Consider the following 24,976-nt stretch of genomic DNA (forward strand, 5'->3'; position numbering starts at 1 on the left):
GCAAAATGGGACCAAACCCTCATCTTCATGTGTGGACGAAATTTAAATGGGTCCTGATAGCTATGTGGTTCCCACAGCTGAAGCTTAATAAGTCTCTCCCAGACACAGGTATAAGAACAATTAATAGTCCTCAAATACCTCTACAATTAAGTAAAACAAGGCCAAATAGAATTAATGGAAATAATCTTTAACTGGTCTTAAATGTCTGTGGGTTAAATGTAAGAAGGAGGCTTTGATTTAAATAAAAGCAACTTCTCAGAAACATATGCTCACCACCCACCATTCTTCATCTGAATGGCACAAACTTGGGAATTTCGTTTCACTCTAACATGGGAGCTTTGCCAAGAGACATGGGCACAAACATCAGTGATTAAGAAAGATCTCCAATATGAAATATGTGGGATCTAATCCGCATTAGAGTGGGTTTGTAGGCAACGGCACCATACTTTGGAATGACCACATGGATAGATATTTTGATTTACGTAACGGTGTTAAATTCTATTTAAAACTTTTAAATAGTCTAACTGTATTACCTCAAATAAAATGCCTTTCTGAAAAAGATATGAAATCAAGTAAATACTTCTCACAAAATCCTCTGATTCAGTTTCGTTTTAAAATATAGAGCCCCAAAGCCTTACTGATGCATACCATGTCTCTCCCACCCTTTATCGGTTCTTTCTCACCGCTGCCATCTGTTTGCCTTGCTTTTTCCAGCACAATGCCCATCCCTCCAGGCTGTTCACTGGCACTCAGATGTCTTCCTCTAATTCTTTACATCCCCATCCAAGAAATGTTCCAGGTCTTTTCCTATTCTTCCTCCCAAAGATTTTATTCAGCACCACCCTCTGTGTATTTTGGACACTTCTTCTCAGACATTATTTGTCAATTAAAAAATATGCAAGTCTGCTTTTGGCCTTCTATTTTAAACACAATTATTTACTACTATCTTGTTTTATATTACACACAGGAGAAAAATTTTGTAAACATCTCATCTTTTACAATTATAATTCCTTAAGTCCTTCTAATTCCAGTCTTTAAAAATGTAAATGCAATGTACAGAGGAGTCCTATGATAAATATGTAGATAATTCAAATGTTTCCAGAAGCATCCTATTTCATTTTTGTTAACTTTTAATATATATAAGCCTATCTATTCATAGTTACACTGATCTAATAACATGAACATTATCCTACTGTATAATTCTTAGTTATAGTTTAAAAACAGGTATATAACATGAGTTTAAATAATAAAAGGAAAAGAAAGGAAAGTCAAAGTTATAACTCTATAGAGATAATAAGACAAAAGGTATGGCAAATGACCATTTGAATCTCTTACAGTCTCTTTCAAGCTATTTTACTACCCTTCTAAATTAATATCTCATTTGAAATAGTTCCCAAAATTCCAATCTAGTAACTTTCAAGTCAAAGACTCAGCTGTTTAGAATGCAGACTGTATCATGGCTGTGGCTATGTGTACTTGACCTCCTGCCTGTTAACAAAGAGACTCAATTAATTATTTGCTGTTTTGAATGGCTATTTCATTTCACCTCCACCTTTCTTTAAGTGTTGAAAGGCTCAATTGCTTTATCACCTTAACCTTAGCTTTGGAGAATGCATGCAGAATTTCTTAACTGCCAACTAATAAACTATCTTGATCCAGAAAGTTAATTTTCAGGAACACAGCTTCTAGATGTCTTAGTGCTAGAGTCAGCTGAAGTAACATATTGACCCAGTGTCATATCACCTTCCAAGACAGTCTCTTTGTTCTGAATGGTGGCTTTGGTGCTAAGCTATTCCCTTCACACGAGCACCGCAATGGATTATAGTGTCATAGTCACAGTTTTAGAAATCTTACCACACATAAAAAGTGAATGTTTTCGGTATTAATTAAAAGTATACAAACTAACAGTGTATCAGTTTTCGCAACTTACTTTTAGTCACATTAAACTCAGTAATATAATTTCACATTCAAATACTGGAACATTAAACTAGAAGTAGAAAACAGCTTTGAAGTAAATGAGAAAGTGGATTTCTCTTTTTTTTAATGTATGGGCAGAGTAGAACTGATACCAATGATTATCTAAATGTGAAAAACTAACCACAACACCAAAACAGAGTCTGGAATTCATCAAGGATTATATCATATCTTTTGAATTTCTTTAGCCCTGATATATGTAACATTTTTAAAATTCTCATTTGCTATGTATTTGCTTCTCTATTTATATATTAATTCTGACTCTATAAGTGGACCATAAGATGATATGAAGGTAATGTTACCCTTCTCATTATATTCAGTCCTAAGTCAGTTACCTGCACTTATAAAAAACAAGTATTCATCTAGGTGATTCTGATGCAGGAAGCCTAGTCCACCTTTACAGGTACCGTTGGAAATGCTCACATGAAAATTCTATGAAATTCAGCATACTGGCTCCCTACATGTTCAATAAAGATATAGCCTTAAAGAAAAGCCATAATCGATTTTTAAAATGACCATGACAATACCGATTTTAAAACATGTACAACAATCTAAAATTGCCTATCAGGGAAAAAACTCAATATTCTAATTCCATATGTAATATAAACCTGGAATTGAATCTACAACTAGCATGAAGCATCATAACTCAAATAAGAAAGAGTAAGACATTCCATTTCCGAGATTTTTAAAAGAATATAAAAATCTCCTCAGATCAGGCAAAAATGACAGACAAACTGTGATTTAACAGAAAGGCTGTGGTGTTAGGGTACAGAAGAATTTATTTCTTATGGTCATTAATTCATTCAGCAAATACATGCTGAATGACAAGCAGGTGCCAGGTACTCTACATGGTACTAGCTTACAAAACACATTTTATTACAATCAATGGCATGCATGTTTTTTAGGGTTCAGACCCAAATACTAGCTATATCACCTTGAGCAAGTCATTTAGCTATCTTAACATCTATTTTTTCCTGAGTATAAAAGGATGACAGCAAATGTTACTGCTGATCCCCAATATTACTGTAGAGACTCCATGAGCTACTAAACATAAGCGGCCAAGCATCTGCTTTAGATAGAATGAGTCTCAGAATGAGATCATAAATTATAACGGAGAGTTCCATGGGTCCAATTCCTACTTTAAGTAGGAAAGCAGGTATAGTCTCAAACTAAAACCACAAAATGAACTTCTCGCTACTAAGATGACTACACAACATTTCTGTGAAGTCTGTGTTGTGGTTTATTACATCCAGTTAGCAATTCTGCCACCAAATAGCAAGCTTGACTCTACTTTCAAATAAATGCCAAATGACTTCTCTCTTTCCCTCCTTCCCTCCCTTCCTTTCTTTCTCGCTCTCTCTTTTTTCTTCTCTTCCTCTTTCCGTTCTTTCCTTTCTTTTTCCTTCTACCTGGCTTCCTTCCTTAGAACCTTCTTCATAAGAACATTTAAATAATTAAAGATAGTACAGATAGATTAAGCCACTTTTAGGCCCAGTAATCTGACAACTTTTTGCATTAGTTTATGAGCTGTTAAATTCGTAGCTAAATGTATTCATACTGGGAAATTTAATTGTTCCAGTAAAATGCGAAAGTTTCGTAAACCAATTTTGTGTGGAAAGTAAAGAAAATCTAATTGTTTCATCTATTGTGTATTTTAATTAATTGCTCCTCACGTAAAACTAGGTAACAAAATGAAAGCAATAATATTTTATTTAAAATGCCCAGGAAATTCCGCAAATAATTCACAGAACTTCCTTGAAAGCAAGCACAGTTAAAAAAAGTCTGAGGCATAACAGGTATTCAGAATAAGGCACTAGAAAGTTGAAAAATAACAGTATTAGTCCACTTTTTAGTCTCATATTCACTGTTTCAGTGTTTTCTTTTTAGGATGATGGACCATGCCACGTGTTAGTATATTTGTAGTCTTTTATTCTGAATACTTTAACTCTGACTTAATTATGTTAATATTTTAAAAGCGTGAAACAATTTTGCTATATTTTACTATAAGAAAGATATGCCATAAACAAATGAATATTTCCCAAAAAGGCACAAATTGGATTGTTGGAACTGAGACCAGGACTATGATTGGGAATCTATCCATGTATTAACCACAACAATACATTGTAATTCCTTGTAGTGCCCATTACTATTTGCAATGTGGTTTCACTTAAAGAAAAATCAATACAAAGAAACAGGTAAGTAACAGGAAAGAAAAATTGATGGTGACATTCTAAAATTATTTTCACCTTCTAAAAGGCTGTGTATCCACAATACATTTTAAAATGAGATAAAAAGATCAAACAATTAACTGCTTAAAAAATAAATCCTGTATAAAATAAATTTATCATCTACACTAAACATTCTGAATTTTTATCTGAGAAAGATAAAAGTATTTAACCCCAGTTTGAAGAGATTAATGATTAACATAAAGTCCCTAATAGAACCTCCAGTTAATTTTCTGACCCTTTGACCTCTAAAATTCTTTCATAAATCTTTCAGAGTTGTATACCAAAAACATGAAGCCCTGTTTAATAAAAATAGAAAAAGCTACAATCCTGCTCAATTCAAAACATTTTGTTTTGTGTGACCTTTAAAATACTAGAAATATACAAATATACTTTTTAGTAATTCTTATTAGAAATTTACATTATTTATGGGATCAACTATATAGAAAATTAAGGAGGTCTGGGGTTAATTGTTAACATTTTAAGGTTGACACTTGGTATTACAGTTAGAGATAATCATGATTTGGACCCACCACGTTCCATAAGGTGTTCTTCTTGAACTTCATATATTTTACATACAACTTTTCTGGAATATATGTACAACACGAATATCCACATGAATTTACACAGTATATGCTAATTTTCTCTGGGGAAGAGTGTACCATGTTGTCTGGCTATCGCCACAAATTTGTCTGAACACATTCCTAGTACTTTTATTTTCTTAGTATTTCTGTCTAAATTTTTTCTCAAATCCCTCTTGATTCATTTATAATGGTTAGTAGCATTTTAGTATTTATCTTTTCTTACTGCTTTCTAACTACACACATTTTTAAAAAATAGAATTACAGATGATGTTTTGTCATCTTTTTGTTTTTTTAATTAATAGTCTATCATTACTAGTTTTTCCTATTCTTAACTCCCAATAGAATGAGGACTTCCAGGTAGGACCAATGCTTATTAGAAGTGACAGAATATTACAATTATCTAAAGAATTCTATCAGTACTGATGGTCAACAAGTTATTCAAATTAGGGCTTTCGGAAAATTATTGGGTGTGGCAATAGTCACATTGTTAATATTATTTGCATAATTAACAATTCTTGCCTACAGTTAGGTTTATACAGGGCAAATTAAACAAATTTGGTCATGCCTATGTAGCACACAGGAAAACTGTGCTAAAACTTTATAGTAACAGTGGGCCTGATGAAATAATTATAACTATACTCCTGAAGCATGACAAAATGTTTCAAATAAAATTTATGTGTTGAGTGGTTAGCACTAACTTTTCACTTAAAGAAAAAAAACTAGCACTTTTTATTTGAAAAAAAAAAGACTGAAGTGGTAAGTAGGGTTTGAGAGTTGAAGTGATTCCTTTTTAACATTTTGAAATACTTCAAAAATGTATTCATTAGAAGGCTGATTCAATTACATTTCCAGGACTGAGGAAAGATATCTATCTTTTCAGCACACTTAAGCAGAAACCTTTTCTAAGTTATTCATGCTCTCGCTCTTACAATGGGAATAGAACTTCTTTCTCCAAATCTGGTCCTCTTCCACTTCTGCTGCTTTCCTTATTTTTGCTCCACAGAGCCATGCCCGACACAAAAAAGCAACACTTGCCAGTTTCTCATTTTGAAGAGTCAAGACAAGTGTCTTCAAACACCTGGAATTATAAGTACCTTCTCTTATCCTTCATTCTGCCATTTCTTGGACAGAGGAATAAGAAACTACATATAAAGGGATTAATTTAAAAACTGACAGTAGGGCATTTTATTAGGACATTTAAGGTGAAGCATACATTACAAGATCTTTTTCAAAGACATTTTTAAATGTTCCAATGAGAATTGGTTAGGTATTAACTGTGCAGATTTATTAATATATGCATCTTATTTCAGGTTCTATTAGAAAACCTGAGGTAAGATAGTGATTTTCCCTGTATAATTCTCATGTTTTCAAAAACAACATAGATACCTTTGAGCTACTGTCCTCCAAAAGCTAGGCCCTGCTGCGTCATTGAGCCAAAGATATAAAACTGAATCAGGTCACATATCCAAGTACACACCTCCAGGAAGACACTTCCATTGATTCAGAACTCTCTATTTAAGGCAACAGTTTGACCTTAGCTAGATCACTAGTTACTCAAAGTCAAGTAGTTTTAGCTGAGTCCATGTTGCGTAAGTGCTCATATTAAGGGGAAAAAGACATACAAAACATCAAAATTTGCACCTTTGTTGGCAGTCTCAGTAGAAAATCCTGGGATTGAATAGGCATGAAGACCTAACAACTCTCTGATCCCTGGAGGTGGTAATACTAGGTCAAAAATGAAGCAAATTGGTAGGCATTATGAAGGAGCTAACACAATGGGGTTCACGAACTACCTAAAAAGACTCCACTGTGACTATACAAGTATACTTTGTGATCACTAATGTATATTTGAAAAGACATCAACGGTATGTATCAACCACATATTTATTTTTTCTTATAGCTTAAGGTTTTCTTGATTATCATAAATTAAATAATCTAGTTTCAACTACAACAAATGGATCAAGGTATTTTTTGTAAGTAGGATCTTTGCAATTCAAGTCTAGTGTGGAAATGGCAGCTTGTAAATTTCCTTAAGTCACATAATTCTTCTCATCTAATTTTGAAAAATCACATGATAGAACCATTAACTGTAACTCTTAGTTTCCCAAAACAGAAAGTCATAGGTTAAAGATCGTTAATTTTAACCCTCTTAATATCACACCTCCCCTCAATTAAGGGCCAAATGCTTATCATCATTAAACATCCCACTTATAATTTTTATTCTATTTATAGTCATGCAATTATCCACAAATAAATCCTGAAATGAAAACACTGAATGGATTCCATGCAAATAATTTTTACAAAGAAATATAAATAAATTGAAGAGTTCTGTTATTAAAAAGAAGTTATTGACTATTATTCTCTATAAAACAAACAAAAACTAACAAAATACGGAGAAGAATTGGAGTAAGTAAATTATTAGATCCTAGACTTCAAGGAAGCCTAATAATATAATTTTCAAGGTAACATGGATATAAATAAAACAAAATATTTTTCCTCTTTTCTAAAAGTAATACTTCATATAGTCTTAACGCTGTAACTTGACAGATTGATAATAAACATTGCTTCTGTAATGTCACTTTTATAAAACAGGAATCTTCTCAAAGTTCACTTGAGAAATCACTGCCTCCTCATATTTCTTCCCTTCTCATCATCATATAGATATTTAGTTGCCAGAATCTAAAATTGTAACATCATCACCAAGAGTCACATAAGAAATGCTTTTAATATGTATCATTGCAATCACTCTTCGTTCTTACATGCCTACATGACACTTAAATATTTATTGGATTCCACCTGTTTTGTTAAAATCGTAGAAAGTAATAGGATGTGAAATTCAAAGTATTTAACAAGTGTTAGGATGAAGCACTGTACAATTAGAAGAAAAGTGAGCTAGAAATGACTGAATATTAGCCCTTCTAAGGACCCTCTGTCCACATACATTCAGTAGTATCAAGGGAAGATAATGGGAAAAGGACTATTCCTCCCTTGCTATTTATTTAGTCACTAAGATTTTAGTATTTAACCTCCGTAGATTTTCATCTTCCTAGTTCACGATCACCCACTATCTCCCCCAAAATAGCACATGTATGGGTTCCAGATGCCACATTTATAGTCTATAGCCCTATCTCAGCCAGTCATTGCATGTCTGAGTAAAGGTCAAAAGCCTGATACAAACTAGACCAAGCAGATTCACTCCCAAAGGGATTTGGATATGATTCAATCTCTTAAATTGACAGAGGACTCAGATATGATTTAATCTCTTACTGTTTAACAGAGGACATGTTAACGCAGACGCATGGGTTAGTCATGTACAGTCCCATATACTCTGACACAATGAAATCTACTTTAGAAAGAAACAGAGACAAAAATGCGTCATGTTAGATATCAGATTAATTTTAAATATTCACTTTTTGCTTAAGCCAGTTGAGTGATATGTTACTTATCACCAAAAAAAAAAACAAAAAAAACACCCACCTAGATTCTTAAAGGAGACAGGAAATCTGTAAAAGCATACTCCTACATGTTTCTAGATCAAATTCAAGAAAATATTTAGTATTATCAAACTAAATACATGAATATTTTAAATACAGTGCTTTAAATTCAGTCTCAAAACACTAAAAGTGTGAATACAGTACACAAGAGCTAATAATTTACGTTGCATAAGAGGTAAAACCAGTACTTAAGCAGAGTTGTAATAGGGACTAAATTTGAAAAACATAGTAATAATTTGACTTAGGTATTCATATTTCTTTAAATCTTTTACTAGTGATATTTTATCTTCTCAAAAATTTGTGGTGAGTAATAGTCAATGTTTAGGCTTATTTTAATAAAAATGTTCTGTTGATAAAAGACTACTAATATTTTCTTCTTAGTAGGGGCTTAACCTAATTTTAGTAAAAACACTTAGGAAACAAAAATGAATAGTATTTTTAAGTATGATCTTGCATCTTAAATTTGTAAAGCTAGTATGGCAGGCAAAATAATGGGCCTTCAAAGATGGCCACGTCCAAATTCCCAGAACCTGTGAATATGTGAGCTTTCATAGCAAAGAGAAATTAAGTTTGCTAATCAATGGACCTTTGGGTCCCTATTTTAAAATAGAGAGATAATTCAATTATTCAGGTGGGCTCAATGTCATCACAAGGTCTTTTTTTTTTTTTTTTTTTTTTTTTTTTTTTTTTTTTGAGACGGAGTCTCGCTGTGCTCCCAGGCTGGAGTGCAGTGGCGTGATCTCAGCTCACTGCAAGCTCCGCCTCCCGGGTTCACGCCATTCTCCCGCCTCAGTCTCCTGAGTAGCTGAGACTACAGGCGCCTGCCACCACGCCCGGCTAGTTTTTTTTTGTATTTTTAGTAGAGACGGGGTTTCACCATCTTAGCCAGGATAGTCTCGATCTCCTGACCTCGTGATCCACCCGCCTCGGCCTCCCAAAGTGCTGGGATTACAGGCTTGAGCCACCGCGCCCGGCCATCACAAGGTCTTTAAAAGGGGAAGGAGGTGGCAGAAAAAAAAGAGTCCAAGAAAAAGATGAGATGGCAACACAGTGTTAGAGAGATGCTCTGTTGCCAACTTTAAAGATGGAGGAGAAAGACCATGAACCACGAAATGCAGACAAGAAGTTAGAAAAGGCAAGAAAACAAATTCTCCCCTAGAGCCTCCAGAAAGGAACTCAACCTTACTGACACTTTAATTTAGCCCAGTGAGACCTTTGCTGGACATCTGAACTACAGAACTATAACATAATAAACATTTGTTGTTATAAGCCACTAAGTCTGTAGTAGTTTATTATAGCAGCAATGGAAAACTAATATAGGCCAGTTTTCTCAAATTGGTTTCTGTAACTTGCTTGTTAAAAATGCAGACTCTTTGGCCCTTCCTCAGACCTCTAAGGCTTAAGAATCTATATTACAACAAATCATGAGGATTATTGCTACGAAATTTAAGAAACATTATTTGAAAAGTTGTTAAAAAAAAAAAAGTAAGTTGGTGTCACAAATCAGGAACAAAAATATAGATTTTCACTATTCAAGTTTTCTTTGTTTAACATAGTTATAGTTGATGATATTACTATGACAATATAAATGAAGTATGTTAGTCAAGCTTAAAACTACTTTTAAAAGTGTGTGAATTTTTTAATGTTTTTGGAAATAAACTCCGTATTTGTTAAGAATGAAATAATAAAACATTTACAACATGAAATACTGAAGTTCTTAAGTTTTATCCCCCTCAACTGACTTTGAGCATCAAAATCAGAATGTACTTCCTCTCAAAGCCGACAAAGTTGTATTTTATTTGATATCCATTGACAGAAATTGAATGTCATTAATAAAACTGAAAACAATGCTATCTCTAAAAGAGAAGAATTATTTTAGAATGCAAGTTTTAAAAGTGAAAACAAAAAGTGACTACTCACATTTACCAGCCTAATGATAATTTAATAAGAATACAGCTTATAAACTTAAGCAAACATAGGAAGCTCACTAGAAATACAAAATAAAATTATTCCAAGTATAACCAGCTATCATACTAAGTGGAAGGCAGAACTTTTAAAAATTAGGAAATATCAGATAAAATTAGTTTACTAACTCTTTGAGGGAAATTTAAGTTTTCAACAAAGATGTGCATTGGCAAATCCAAGTTGTTGCCACCTGGCTCTAACTTCTGTCACACAGTATCGGTGATTCCATCTATGTGCTCAGAATTAATTTCATTTTAAATATGCTGAGCTTAAAAAAAAAAAAAAAAAAGTTTGAGCTTTTCCTGGTTACACGTGGTTAGGCAAAGTTCTAGGACCCTGTTACACCAACTTCCTACCCCTGGCCCATGATGCCCCCTCCTCACCTAGGGTGTTGTTCTCAGCTCTTGTGGTTAGGAACCAATTTGATCACCTAATCTGAGATAAAATTTTAAGTCAGCATGAGTTTAGGAGAGATTTCTCTAGGCATATTTACATTTTTAAAAGAGACTCCTAAAAATGGAAAAACCTTTAAGATATGAACGAGTCTATCTCTACTGTATCAAACAGGACAGGATGTGGGGAATAATCTCAGTTTTGAGGCTTCCCAGGTCTATTACAAATCTTGCCTTAGAGACTGTCACCTACTATCCCCAGCGTGAAGCTTCTTCCAACTAATAGAATTTTTAAAAGATAAATGAGAAACAGCATAAAATGGAGGAGAGAACACAAACTCCAGAGTTGGAAAATTTAGTTTTGATTGCTGGTCAAATCTCATAGCTTCTCTTGGCCTCAGCTGGCTTATTTGTAAAACAAGATGTTTAACACCCCTCCAGTGTTGTGACACTATCACTAGGGTGGGTTGAAATATATCTTCTCAGATAGTAAAACAAACAAAAAAAATCTCTACTTCAAGAAAACACCCAAACACCCAAACACTGGCTATAAGGCTCCACATATTTTATCTTTTAAATATTTTTCTTCTTGGGTCACCTATTTTTCCTGAGGTAAGATAAAGTCCTATATAATGTTATGATTAGAATCTCCAGTTAACTCTCACTGAAATAGTAAAAAATTCTTTATTGATGGACAACAGTAGAATAAGAAAAATATATATCAATCTAGTGGGTAGAGAGGATAAACTTAGAATAAACGCTAATTTCCAAGAATTCATCACTTTTCTACTTACCTGTAGTATATCGACAGGTAATAACTTAAAATTCAAGAAAGAAACAGGCTGAACAAATTACCTGACTGAATTAAATAACATATAATACTTATAAAGATATCAAGGAAGAAAGTAATAGTTGAATTCTCACAAATGCAAGTGTTCTTGTTATTTTTAAACTCTTGACAGGGGAAAGGGTAATCAGAGTTGACAGCAATTGGCAAGGCACTGCATTCCACTCAGTAAACCTGTTTCTGAAAATGCAATGACAACTTTTATTTGAATCAGAACCACTTATCTCTTTTGAACTACAGGCAAAATTTAAAATGGTCCTTCTCATTTATTCTTCTTAGTCAATTATGTCAAAGTTTCCTGGGACTCTAATATTCTGGGATAGCATTTCCCAACTGTGTTCCATGGAACACTAGTTTTCCAAGATGTTAATGGTAGAACCTTAAGAAGACTTCTATGGGAAATTAAACTTTGGAAACACTAGGTTAGAGAAAGCAGATGGGTTTATTTACTGCGAGGTTTCTCACAGCCTTTCACATGCTCATATGAACTGTACATTGCCAATAGATGGGTACGGTGTGCAGGTGTCCAAAATGTCTTTAAGAACAGGATATCTTTTTGGCCTAAAACCTGTTAACATCTTATAGATGGTATGGGCAACATGGCTCTATGATTTAGTTAAGAACTATTACATTCATTTAAAAATATTAATTAAAATTGCATTTATTACTGTCTTGGCTTAAGGTCTTGAATCTCCCCCAAATATTCTACTAAAATAAAAATACCCTTGAGGGATGGCTCATTATCCCATTATCAATTTTATTTTTTTTTTTATTTATTTTTATTTTTTGAGACAGAGTCTTGCTCTGTCACCCAGGCTGGAGTGCAGTGGCGCAATCTCGGCTCACTGCAAGCTCCGCCTCCCGGGTTCACGCCATTCTCCTGCCTCAGCCTCCTGAGTAGCTGGGACTACAGGCGCCCGCCACCGCGCCCGGCTAATTTTTTGTATTTTTAGTAGAAACGGGGTTTCACCGTGGTCTCGATCTCCTGACCTTGTGATCCGCCCGCCTCGGCCTCCCAAAGTGCTGGGATTACAGGCGTGAGCCACCGCGCCCGGCCCCATTATCAATTTTTAACAGCTTAGTTCTACATCAGTGAAAGACAGAATGTCAGAAAAACAAATGGGGAAAGGAAAAAGTTAACTAAATAGTATGGGAAGCTGACTATGGAGAACCAAGTAGAGTCTTAATTCTCAGTGTTTACAGGATTGAGGTAAGATTTAGGGTTATGTGACAAAGCATCCTAGGCTACCTGCTCTAACAAAGTGTACTGAAAATGTACAATAGCTAAATCCAATCAAAGTTCACTTATAGCTGAAATAACAGTCCAAAGTGCTCCAGTTTGGTAGGAGCCATAGGGGCAAGGCCGCTTTACTCTATTATGCAGGAGCTGGGTTGTCAATGGCTCTTCCACCATCAACACACAGCTTCCAAGGTTAGCCTAGGAGTTGCCTCCATCCCTGTCAGTAGGAAAGAAACAGAGAGTAGAGGTGCAAGCATGGGAGATATCTTGGAAGCAGGCCTATAATTGGTGCATATGACTTCCAGTCACATTTCTTTGGCTAGAATATGGTCACGTGGCCACAGTAACTGCAAGAGAAGCTGTGAAATGTGGTCCAGTTGATGCACAGGAAGAACAGGAAAGCACCGACTCTAGTAAATAGACAGCAACCTTCGCTACATGTGTATAGGGAAAAAGAGATAAAAATGAGGTCATAGCAGGTGGTCACAAAACACAGTAAGGCAGCAAAAACAAACCTGGTCTATATACAAGCCCAGATTCGATTTGTGTGTACCATTAAAAAATAAAAGGAACTATTTTGGAAAAGATTAAAAATAATCCAAACATTAAAAATAGGGGAGGAGTTAAGTGAATTATTGTATTCCTAAAAAGGAATAGTATGTATTCAAAAAACATGATGTTGTAGAATAATGTCTGATAATTTGGAAGGATTTTCATATTCTATTAAGACACATAAATATAGTATGTTCAATATAATCTCATTTTTATAAAAACTATAAAAATGATCATGTGGGAGAAAGAGTCTGGAAAGACAGACATTAAGATGTTATTTCGGCCGGGCGCGGTGGCTCACGCCTGTAATCCCTGCACTTTGGGAGGCCGAGACGGGCGGATCACGAGGTCAGGAGATCGAGACCATCCTGGCTAACATGGTGAAACCCCGTCTCTACTAAAATACAAAAAATTAGCCGGGCGCGGTGGCGGGCGCCTGTAGTCCCAGCTACTCGGGAGGCTGAGGCAGGAGAATGGCGCGAACCCGGGAGGCGGAGCTTGCAGTGAGCCGAGATGGTGCCACTGCACTCCAGCCTGGGCGACAGAGTGAAGACTCCGCCTCAAAAAAAAAAAAAAAAAAAAGATGTTATTTCGCCGGGCGCAGTGGCTCACGCCTGTAATCCCAGCACTTTGGAAGGCCGAAGCAGGTGGATCACCAGAGGCTGGGAGTTTGAGATGAGCCTGACAAACATGGAGAACCCTCATCTCTACTAAAAATACAAAATTAGCCGGGTGTCGTGGCGCATGCCTGTAATCTCAGCTACTTGAGAGGTTGAAGCAGGAGAATCGCTTGAACCCTGGAGGCGGAGGTTGCGGTGAGCCGAGATCGTGCCATTGCACGTCAGCCTGGGCAACAAGAGTGAAACTCCGTCTCAAAAAAAAAAAAAATTATGTTGGCCGGGTGCGGTGGCTCACACCTGTAATTCCAGCACTTTGGGAGGCCGAGGCGGGCGGATCAGGAGATCAGGAGATTGAGACCATCCTGGCTAACATGGTGAAACTCCGTCTCTACTAAAAATACAAAAATTTAGCTGGGAGTGGTGGCGGGTGCCTGTAGTCCCAGCTACTGAGGAGGCTGAGGCAGGAGAATGGCGTGAACCCGGGAGGTGGAGCTTGCAGTGAGCCCAGATCGTGCCACTGCACTCCAGCCTGGGCAACACAGCAAGACTCCATCTCAAAATAAATAAATAAATAAATAAATAAATAAATAAATAAATAAAGTTATTTCTGGCCAGTTGTGGTGACTTACGCCTATAATCTCAACATTTTAGGAGACCGAGAATTCCTTAAGCCCAGAAGTAAGAGACCAGCCTGGGCAACATGGCAAGATCCCACCTCTACAAAAAATTTTAAAAAATGAAAATTAGCTGGGTGCAGTGGCATACACTGGTGGTCCCAGCAACTCGGGAGGCTGAGATGGGAGGATCAATTGAGCCTAGGAGGTCAAGGATATAGTGAGCACTCCAGCCTGGTCAACAGAGGAAGACTGTCTCCAAAAAAAAAAAAAAAAAAAAAAAAGTTATTTCTGGCGGCTATATTTCAGTATTGGGACTATAGGTTTAATTTTTTATTTTATGTGCAATTCTCATTTTTGAAAATATTTATCATACTTATAATAAAGTATTTCTAAATAAAAATATTAATATATAACTATATATCAATGACAAAATTCTAAAGCTATTTTATAATAAAGGATAAAAACAAAATGAAAAATATGTACTTTATCTCTTTCCCTCACATATCTAAAGGGCAAATGCTTTTTAAGACATTAGAAAACAAGTTTTCAAGAAATCTTGGCAGGGAAAAAGTTAATAGCATCTACTTTTATTGGAATATATTTTTTATTTAATAATTTCCATAAAGAAAAAAATTCTGAGTATTCACTATGAACCTATGTAGACAAAAACCAATGCTATTTTGTCCCACCAATTCTCTGTTGACTGATGCATCAGGAATTACTTTCCATCAAGAGATTTGCTCAATAAAAGCCCATACATTATTTTCTGTGTATGGATCAGAATAAGAAGCACAAAGCAGCAACCGCAAATAAGGATGTATAAATCAGTGATTCAAATAAATATATAGACATATATGACTACACAGCCACACGAATAAGGAATTTAATTATATACATACTGTAACAATATCCTTAATGCTTTGTAACTATAAATTTATAATTTCCTCCCAATATCATGAAAACATTAAGTATCATTTAAATAACTATCTTTGTGAATTTCTTTAAGAATATCTTAAAATGCATGGCTGTTGCCTTCACAAATAATCCTAGCCAAAGATTCAAATTTAAATATTCTAATAGATTCATAGGAAATCTAAATGGGCCACATTTAAGATCATAGAAGGACATATTTTTATACCAACATTTATCATCCCTGCTGTAGTCAAGAGATAGCACCATTCTTCTACATATTTAATCTCAATTATTTTAGTTATGGCCTAACCAGATTGTAAGTACCAAGAGGATAGAGCCCTTGCCATACTTCTTTTTCATGAAGAAGCTGAAATTGTAGAATGATCATAGGCATTGGGGTCAGACTGACTGGTTTTGATTTTTGCCTCAGAAACTTTCCTTTTCCTGGTCACTTTCCAAATCCAAACCTTTATTATCTGGTAGCTGGGTTGCTGCATAAGCCGCCTAACCAGGCTTCCTAATGCCAGTGCCAATCTACTCTTACGTTAACTTACACCAGGATTGGCTTTTAAAACACAAACCTGGGAACACCATTTCTTACTTAAAAATCTATCCTGGTTTTCCAATTGTGTGATACAGAAAGTTAGACCCATTAGGCCTAACTCTACTGTCCTGGGCTATACACTCTCAACAATGGCAAAATCTGAAGTGCTGGTGGTCAAGAACAAACCTCATATTCATATTGGCACCTTTTATTAACAGCACATTTTAATGCCCTTTCTTTGTCCTCTCTTGGAAAGAAAACTTTTCTAATTTTCATGCAATAATATGAAAATGTGTGTTTCATAATTAAAAGTAAATTTCATGAGTTACACTGGATTAGTACAAATCCTATGAGCTGTTTACATAGTACTGGTATTTCAAACCACATCATTTAGGATGATCAATGCAAAGTCTACAGAAGATTAATAAATGATAATGCTCTGTACATATAAGAAAATGTTATAGCCTTGACAAAGCATCTGAGGTCAAACATGGCCCATGTGACTTCATTTCTTGAGGCTCCCACCATGTTAAAAAATGAAGAAGGTCAAAACAGGGCTACATATAGCGTGGCTTGTTCTAAATGTTTACATTTAACCGATTAACATGTTCAACACTGAAAAATGCAATGCAATATAATTCTACCATTCACAAAATAATTAGAATTTATTAAAATCATAATGAATATTTTACAATTTACTAATGGTAGTGTGGTCTAGTAATAGGAGCAAAACGCCATCATTTGTTTCAATCTGGTCAGTGTGTCTTTGTCACTCCATGATAACATTAAGAACTCTCATTTTAGGCCTTTTCTAAATGGGAAACCTAGTTCCACAGGGCTATGCTGGCCCTACTTCTGAAGGGTATAGCTCTTGTCTCCAGACACAGACCAACAAACTAATCTGCTTTTTGAAAGACACACTACTAATAGACTCTGCTAGTTGCTTAGGAAATATACAGCTCTCACAAACATAATAATAGTAACCCAGTGGTGGTTACTACTACTACTACTACTACAATGACTTCCTATTATCTATGAATCAAAATACTTAAAAACACCTTCTTCTGGCACACATGGTGTCCACAATAACCCTCCACCCCTGACACTATGACTCTTAAGGCTTACCTTCTGCACCTGGTTGACCTACTCAACTCCAAATTTAGATCATGCTCTCCTTCTCTTTGCTTTCACTTAGGATGTTTTCTCTACCTGGAAAAGGCTACTCATTTCTGCCACTCATATCATATCCACTGGCCAAGACTTTTCTTAAGCATCCTCTCTTTAAAAACAAACTGATGGTACCTGACTGCTTTATTTTTATTTGAACTTTGACTGTATTTCATGTTTTTCATTGCATCAATTATAATACATGCTATAATTATATGTACATTTCTTTATTTCTTTGAGAGATTATAAGTCCATTGAAAGTATAAAAAATCTTGTATTGCTCTACATTTTCTGTGCCCCCCTAGTGTAATGCATTATATACAACAAACATTTAACAAATATTTATTAATTATAAAGTGTAACAGTTACAGATTTTGGCAACATGCTTACTAAAGTAAATATTTCCTATGGTTTCAATAACTTATATACCCAACTATTTATTTAACATTAAATAACATGCTAGATAACTAGATTTGCATAACATAACTAGATTTGATACAAATTTCAAGCATACTAGGCATAAAGTACGTAGTTTATAAATATCAACAAAGAAATAGGTATAATAATAATGCATCAAAAATGCTATCAGTCCTTAAAAATAAGATAAATCATAATCACAATCTAATTTTATTTTCTGAACAGAATTTAAGGCATATTTGAAATTCAAATAAAGATGTATTACTTTTTTAAAAAATACCTTAACTGAGTTCCTAAATGTCTTGGCAAGAGCTTCATAATATACAAAACATTCACTAGGAAGATTAATTAGATCACTCAAGCATTTGTTGATATGGAAAGTTCGTCCAAATGTATCAAAACTCTTAGCCAATATCAATGTAACTATAATTAAGAATATATTCAGAAATAATACCATAATTAATGCTTATTCAAATTGCCAACTTCTTGGCGAATAAATTCATCTTGTCCTTGTAGGCCACTTGTATTCCGTCCCTGGAGATAAAACAACTTGGCTTGACTCCAAGTACAAATCACTTAATAGGGAAAAAGATCATTTCTTTAGTGAGAATTCATTGCATCAAAAGAGGTAAAAGATAATAACCTACTTAAACTTACTGAGCTCTCAACCTAATCTTGTTTCATGAAAACAAAATGTACATTGCACTTATTTTAAAATCACAGAAGACTAAAACAACTAATTGAGAGAGAAGTAGTACTATATCAAAAAACAAAAAACAAAAAACAAAAAAACAGGCCAGGTTTCCCTAAGGCTTTTCTGCCTTTCAACCTATGCCAGTTCCTCACAGCCCACAATAACAGAGAGACATATGCCATTTGAATGACTGAAATGAAAAGGAAAAGGTAACATCACCACACCTGCCTCTCCTTCCTCCTTGCTGCCCTGTTAGTACATAAGTTAACTGTACAATCGTGGTTCCTGTGTCTCTGCTCTAAACAGGTCTCACAGAAGTTACATTGATTGTCCAATGAACAGATCGATTGGCTTCTTTCCTTGTTCTTGTTTTTTCTAGAAAGGTTACCCTGATGGCTGCTGCTCTCCTTGAAATTCTTATGAACACCAATGAGGATTTCTTTTATGTAGTTGCTTTTCTAGCTCTTCTTGCTATCCCTCAATAAACAGAAGTCCTCCCCAAGGCCAATCCTTTTCTTTCTTTGCTACGACATTCTCATGACTTTACCTATTAGATTTCATGAAAAAGACACAGACCTCAAACCTCTTTTATTTAAAGTTCTAAACTCTCCTTATGTGCCCTCCAACAGTCTGACTGTCAATGTCCAACTGGATCTTGCACTGATATCTCAAAGTCAAATGCTCAAAAACCAAATAATTCACCTCTCTTCCTGCTCCCCTACTGCCAAAACCCCCACACAACCAAACAAGATGGGCCACAAAACAAAATCAGCCCCTCCTGACTTCCCCATCACTCTTGATGAACACACTTTCCTAGGGAAACATGCTGGACACTGCAGAGTGAGGTTCAATTCTTCCAGGTCCTCTCTGCCCATCTGAGGGAGTCTGCCTCTCCAGTGTCTCTCAAGCCTGTCTTGTCTCTGCCCTTTGTTCTCTCCACACTTCCATGTTAAATTGTATTGTCTCTTACTCAGGAAAAAAAAAAAGTCTCTATTTGTCTCTCTCTCTGTGCTGTCTCTAATGCCAGCATCAAATTAATGTGTTGGGAAATAGCATTGATCATTCATTGATTCCTCAAGTATTCACTACTCTCTCTCTCTCTCTTTTTTTTTTTTCTTTTTTCTTACTGGAGAAACCACACACTTGGCTTTGTATTGACAAACCCTGGTTGATCTCTGCTTAGGCCCAAACCTGTTTCCTTTGCTTTCTCTTCCCCCCACCCCTGCCCGCTAATTTTTTGTATTTTTCGTAGAGATAGGGTTTCACCGTGTTAGCCAGGATGGTCTCGATCTCCTGACCTCGTGATCCGCCCACCTCGGCCTCCCAAAGTGCTGCGATTACAGGTGTGAGCCACTGCGCCGGACTCCTTTGCTTTCTCTTGATTTCACACAAGCCATAGGAACTTGGCTTACTCTGAACTGTTCCTGGGGTTCTTTTCTCCCCTTCAAGCCTAGATACAAAAATCAGATGTTGTTCCTGAGTGTCTGCTCTTGTGTTCTTTTTAGCAATATAAAAAATTTAGCCCCCAGCTAATGACTACATGTTTTAGCCTCCCTTACTGCGAAGTATGACCATATGATTATAGTTTGGCCAATGGGCCATAAGCAGAACCCATACGTAGCACTTCTAGATCATGCCTTTAAAAGGAGTATGCCCTCTGCTTCTTTCTCATTTTCTCTCTTTGACCATACTGATGCCAGAAACACCCAACGGGATGGGGAGCAACAAAAAGGAAACTGGTTTCTAAACAACCTTTTGGAACAGCGCATTCTCCCCCATGTCCCCTCCTACAACCAACTATGACTTATATGTCTATGTGTGAGAGAAATACATTTCTACCTTGTCTAAGCCTTTGTTATTTTGGTTTCTGTTAAAGTAACCAATGCAACCGTCTAAATACTAAAGAGACACAATCTCTTCAGCACCTCTCTTACTGGCTGACAGTGATAAGGTATGAATCACAGGATATTGTACAGCAAGAAGGAGTTAAGCTGTAACACTTCTGAGCTTCTAATGATAGAAGAAAGATTCAATTGATATTACACAGAAAGGAACAGGGTGGCAAGAAATAAAGAAACATATTTTGAGTTCTGGACCTAATAAGAAAATAAATCTTCCCAGAAAAGGCCCACAGCTATAGTACATTCAAGGCATGCTGAAAATTAGAGGGCTGCTGCAATCTCCATTTCTGTTAGAAAGAAAAAGAGACATCTGAAGAGCACCATAGAAGTAAAAGTAACATGAATGTCAGTCATTTGCTCATACCAAGACCAAGAACTCAGACATAAGGATCAGGAAAAACAGAAGCTATAATCCCAGTGCAGACTGGCATGAAGTAAGAACCTTATAGGCTCCGTTAAAGTGAAGAAATAGAACCAGAAGAACACAAGAAGGGAAACTTACAATGGGTCAGACCACATGCTAGATCTTAGGCTAAAAGTTACGATGATTTCTGCAATAAGGAGAAATCTTGAGTTAATACCTGAGCCCCACTAAAGCATATTTATAGTTATTTATTGATCATATTTGTGTTTATATTTAAGAGTAGTTGTAAGAAAACTGTTTTCCTCAGATGCTAATCAGCAAGAGGGTATTGAAGTGATAAGAGACACAGTAGAATTATTCTGCTTCTTCCAGGAGATAAGTAGTACGTTATTTTTACGGAGCTTGGTTCAATGACAGGAGATTTAATGACAAGGAGGTTTCAACATCCATAAACAGTTGCTAAAATGTTTAGTACACAGACTTTGTATTTCAGTTCCAGCTTCTGAGAATCATGTGGTTTCCCAGATCTGGCAGTACCTTACAAACGCAGGTAGCATCATAAGTAGCCATGAAACCCATTAGGAACCCTGGACCAGGGAAAATCAGGCTAAGATATGCTACATCTCTCCCCGAGCTTCTGCTAGTCTCTGTGTCCTTGGCCAAATGATCACGAGTTGCATGTGTATAGTTTCTACCTATCTGTAATCTATTTGGGACACTATAATAGTATAGTAAAGAAATATAATTCTACAGGTTAGGACATTGTCAACAAATCCTTTTGTGGCATTCATAATATCCTGACATAAGAAATCTCACCATGTAATACACATAAGATGCCTGGGGAAATACCAATAAATGCATGAGACTTAGTGCCAAACAGACCTGGATTAAATCCCAGCTTTACCACTTTAAGTTTGGGCAACTTGTAAAACATCTCTCTATGTTGGGGGCCGCACCGGGGGTGGTGGAGAATGAAAGAACACACACAAAGACAAAGACACACAGAGAACATGGCGGCCACACTCAGAGCCTCCGCCTCACTTTATTTATACTCCATAAACCTCACCTCAGCAGAAAGAATGCAATGCAAAACAAACTTTCTTTTCCCACATGTAACCTTCTACTCAGTACCTTGTTTCTATATTCTTACTTATCTACTTGCCTTCTTGGCGCCTATGGGAGTTCATTAAAAGTTCAGTTGGAGATACTGTCCTTGAGCCCTATCTATTCTCAGCATACTGTTTTCAAAGGCCCCTGCATTTCCCCCCTTTTAATTTTGTTTTGCCTCAATCCTAAAAAGGTAGCCCATATTTGTTCCTGTGTTTTCTTTTGTTTTTGGTGGCGATGGAGGGAGCATCGAATCACCAAAAGAAGTAGACCCAAACCAAGTGCCCAAAGCAATATACTTCCAGAGATTGTAGAAATCCATGTTTTTATCTGAGTCCATGGGTTAAAGGCAGCAAGGCATTGCCCCAGCTCCTGCAAGGTTACAGTTCCAGACAACACATGTAATTGTTGTCGAAATGTTTCAGAAATGTTCTGAGTGAGCTCTTGAATGTCCAACCTAATATTTGTATGGCCAATTAATAATTTTCGGATTACAGTCCAATTTTGAGAGATGTTAAAAGGCACAGGTGTTACACAAAATTGAGTGGAATTCCAATCACATTGTAATGTTACCCGAGTACTGAGTACAGTGAGCTGATCTCCAAGCCATGTCAATGCTTGCTCCATGTTGTCTAATCTTTCAGCAAGTAGAGAATCAATGTTTCGTTGTTGAAGCCATAACCGGTGAGATTGTTCATGCCATTGCTGCACAAATTCAGCATTTTGTATGCTTTGATGAAGAGCGAGCCCTGCTACAGCCGCAGTGGAGGCAATGGCAACAAGACTCATCACCGAGGCAATTATAAGTCCAAGGGCACGGCGGGTTCGCTGAAGAGAAGTCCAAATATAAGTTTCAAGAGATGATGCCCCCCACAGTCGTGTAAGATTAACAGGTAGCCAAATTTCCTTATGAGCCCTGAGGATATAAATATCCCCAGCAAAGTTGTGCCACCAAGAATGATTGAGGCAAGACAAAAATGTACACGTATTTGTACAATTAACAATTCCCATATTATTATCCCATATCAAATTCCCTGCTAATAATAGGTAGGGCTTACGGACACAAGCAATAATATATTGAGAGGTATTCCGATATAACTGAATATGAAAGGAATTAGTTGGGTTAGAAAGATTAAGAGACATATTCCCCACGAAAGTGTTAATGGCATCACCTGCAGCTAACAACTTCCAAAGATGACTCTGTACTTAGGCCTCCTTCACACCATACCAAGGTTTCATTATTGTTAGCAGCAATACTTTTATTTACCCGGTGCCATTTCAAAGATGTGTGACTAAATTTTATTTGAAAATCACCGTGCACACTTCAATCAGTTATCTGCATCCCATTGTATTCTAATAAAATCCGGGTTTTATTTCCCCGACATAGTTGCCACTCCAGCACCTCAATATTAGGAGAAACCTCTGGAATAGGACAAAAAGGTAAAGAACTAGGAATAGTTGCATTACTATATACAGTATGATTATAATAACAGTATTAGCAGCCACATAACTATGATTATAGCGAACAACCCAGGCTTCATACGATTTTCGGAGACAATGAGAACTATTTCCCATGCATATTGGAAGTTCTTCCACTCAAAATTGGTATGTGTTGTTTATAATTTCCGTTTCCCGTTCTATATTGTCCTTGTCTATATAGGGGGACGGCATTCAAGTAGTGTCATTGGTGAAAACCTTAATTTCCGCCTCTCCCCAGGCGACTCCCTGATACAAGGGTGGAAAGGGAATATAAGTGCAATATTCATACAAAGCCTCACTAAGGGAAATAAGTCCCCCGCCGAGGCACATCCAACAAAGGAAGAAATGCATGCTGAATCCAGTTTTCTTTTCAACAGGGTTTCAATCATCTTGTAGGAAACCACTTAGGTCCGCTCCCTGTAAGGACAAGAGCATAGCCCCGTTCCTGTTTTAGAACTTGCCCTTGAACATACTTACCTTCTTCATTAGGATACCAAATCTTTAAATTGTCAGCGGGGACTATCACCAAGGGAGGTGAGGAAAGATGGGTTACGACAGCGGAGTCTTGCAATTGTCTCCATTGATTCAAAAAATAATTAAGGTAAAAAGAACCTTCAAAATCAAAAAAATTAAGGTGGAAAGGTTAACCTTCAAAAAAATCTGGTTTCTTTTGGGGGGGGCTCATTTCCCCCTTTCTGTTTTAATAGTTGAGTTTTTAAAGTTAAATTTGCGCGTTCAATGATGGCTTGACCTTGACTGTTGCCCGGGATCCCAGTGACATGTTGAATATTGTATTGCTGTAAGAAAACTTGTAATTTATGAGAGACATAGGCAGGGGCATTATCAGTTTTAAGTATAAAAGGAATGCCCATAATGGCAAAACAAGCTAAGAGATGTGTAATAACAGAATCAGCTTTCTCAGATGGCAACGGAGTGACCCATTGAAAATGAGAAAAAGTATCAATGGTATGATGAACATACTTTAATCGTCCAAAAGAAGGAATATGTATAACATCCATTTGCCAAATTTGATTAACTTGAGTACCTCTCGGGTTAACTCCAGGATGGAAGGATGGAATGCTCTAAGGAGCACAGAAAGGACAAGCTTGAATAAGAGAACGAGCTTATTTACGAGTTAAATGAAACCGTCGTTGAAGGCCAGAACTATTAGTGTGATGTAGAGCATGTTCTTGTTCTGCAGCCTGCAAGTGGCCAATTAGAAGTGAATCAATCTGAGTATTTCCATGAACTAATGGTCCAGGCAGTTGAGAATGAGAACAAAGATGAGTGATGAATAAAGGAGCTCGACGTTGGCTCAAAGTAGAAAATAACAAGGAAAAGAGTTTTTGAAGAGAAGAAGTAGCACAAAGAGGTAAAGTGGCCTGAGAAATATAAGAAGTAACATAAACGGCATATTGAGAATCACTAACAATATTACAACCAGTAGTAGGGAAATCAAGTAAGACCATGAGAATAGCAAACAATTCTCTCTGTTGCACCGAGGGATAAGGATAAACTGTAATTCAAGATTGATGAAGCTTCTTGCCAAGAATCAGAAGTTGCAAGAAGATAAATGATCTGACTATGAGTGAATTGATAATTAAGGAAGGATCTCCTCCCCAAAGTTGTTGACAGTGATGCCGTCCTTTGATGATCAGTTCAGCTAAATGATCGATATAAGTAGCCAAGCATTAGATGTTTTATTGGACAAAAAGATCCATTCTAGCAGCCGATTGGTCTGATGAATCATTCCTGTAGGAGAATGTAAAGTATGAAATAAACAAAGGGAAAGGGGAACATCGGGAAGGATATAATGTAAATGAGCCTTTTGAAGTTGCTCTTCCACAAGCTGGAGTTCCTGTAAAGCCAAAGGAGTTAAAT

At 36.3% G+C, this 24,976-nt stretch overlaps 1 protein-coding gene across 6 annotated transcripts in view; it reads right to left on the reverse strand.

Moving 5' to 3' along the window:
• IMMP2L (inner mitochondrial membrane peptidase subunit 2) overlaps positions 1-24,976 on the reverse strand; it is an 879,518-nt gene that overhangs the window by 299,456 nt on the left and 555,086 nt on the right. The window contains exon 7 of one of the 6 annotated variants that reach the window (XM_025379240.1): positions 18,194-18,219. The exons of the other annotated variants lie outside the window; for them this stretch is intronic. Coding sequence (XP_025235025.1) covers positions 18,194-18,219 — 26 coding nt within the window. The remainder of the gene's footprint in view (positions 1-18,193; positions 18,220-24,976) is intronic. 6 annotated transcript variants of the gene reach the window in all.

Source organism: Theropithecus gelada, chromosome 3, assembly GCF_003255815.1.
Source record: "Theropithecus gelada isolate Dixy chromosome 3, Tgel_1.0, whole genome shotgun sequence".
Classification (NCBI taxonomy): Eukaryota; Metazoa; Chordata; class Mammalia; order Primates; family Cercopithecidae; genus Theropithecus; species Theropithecus gelada.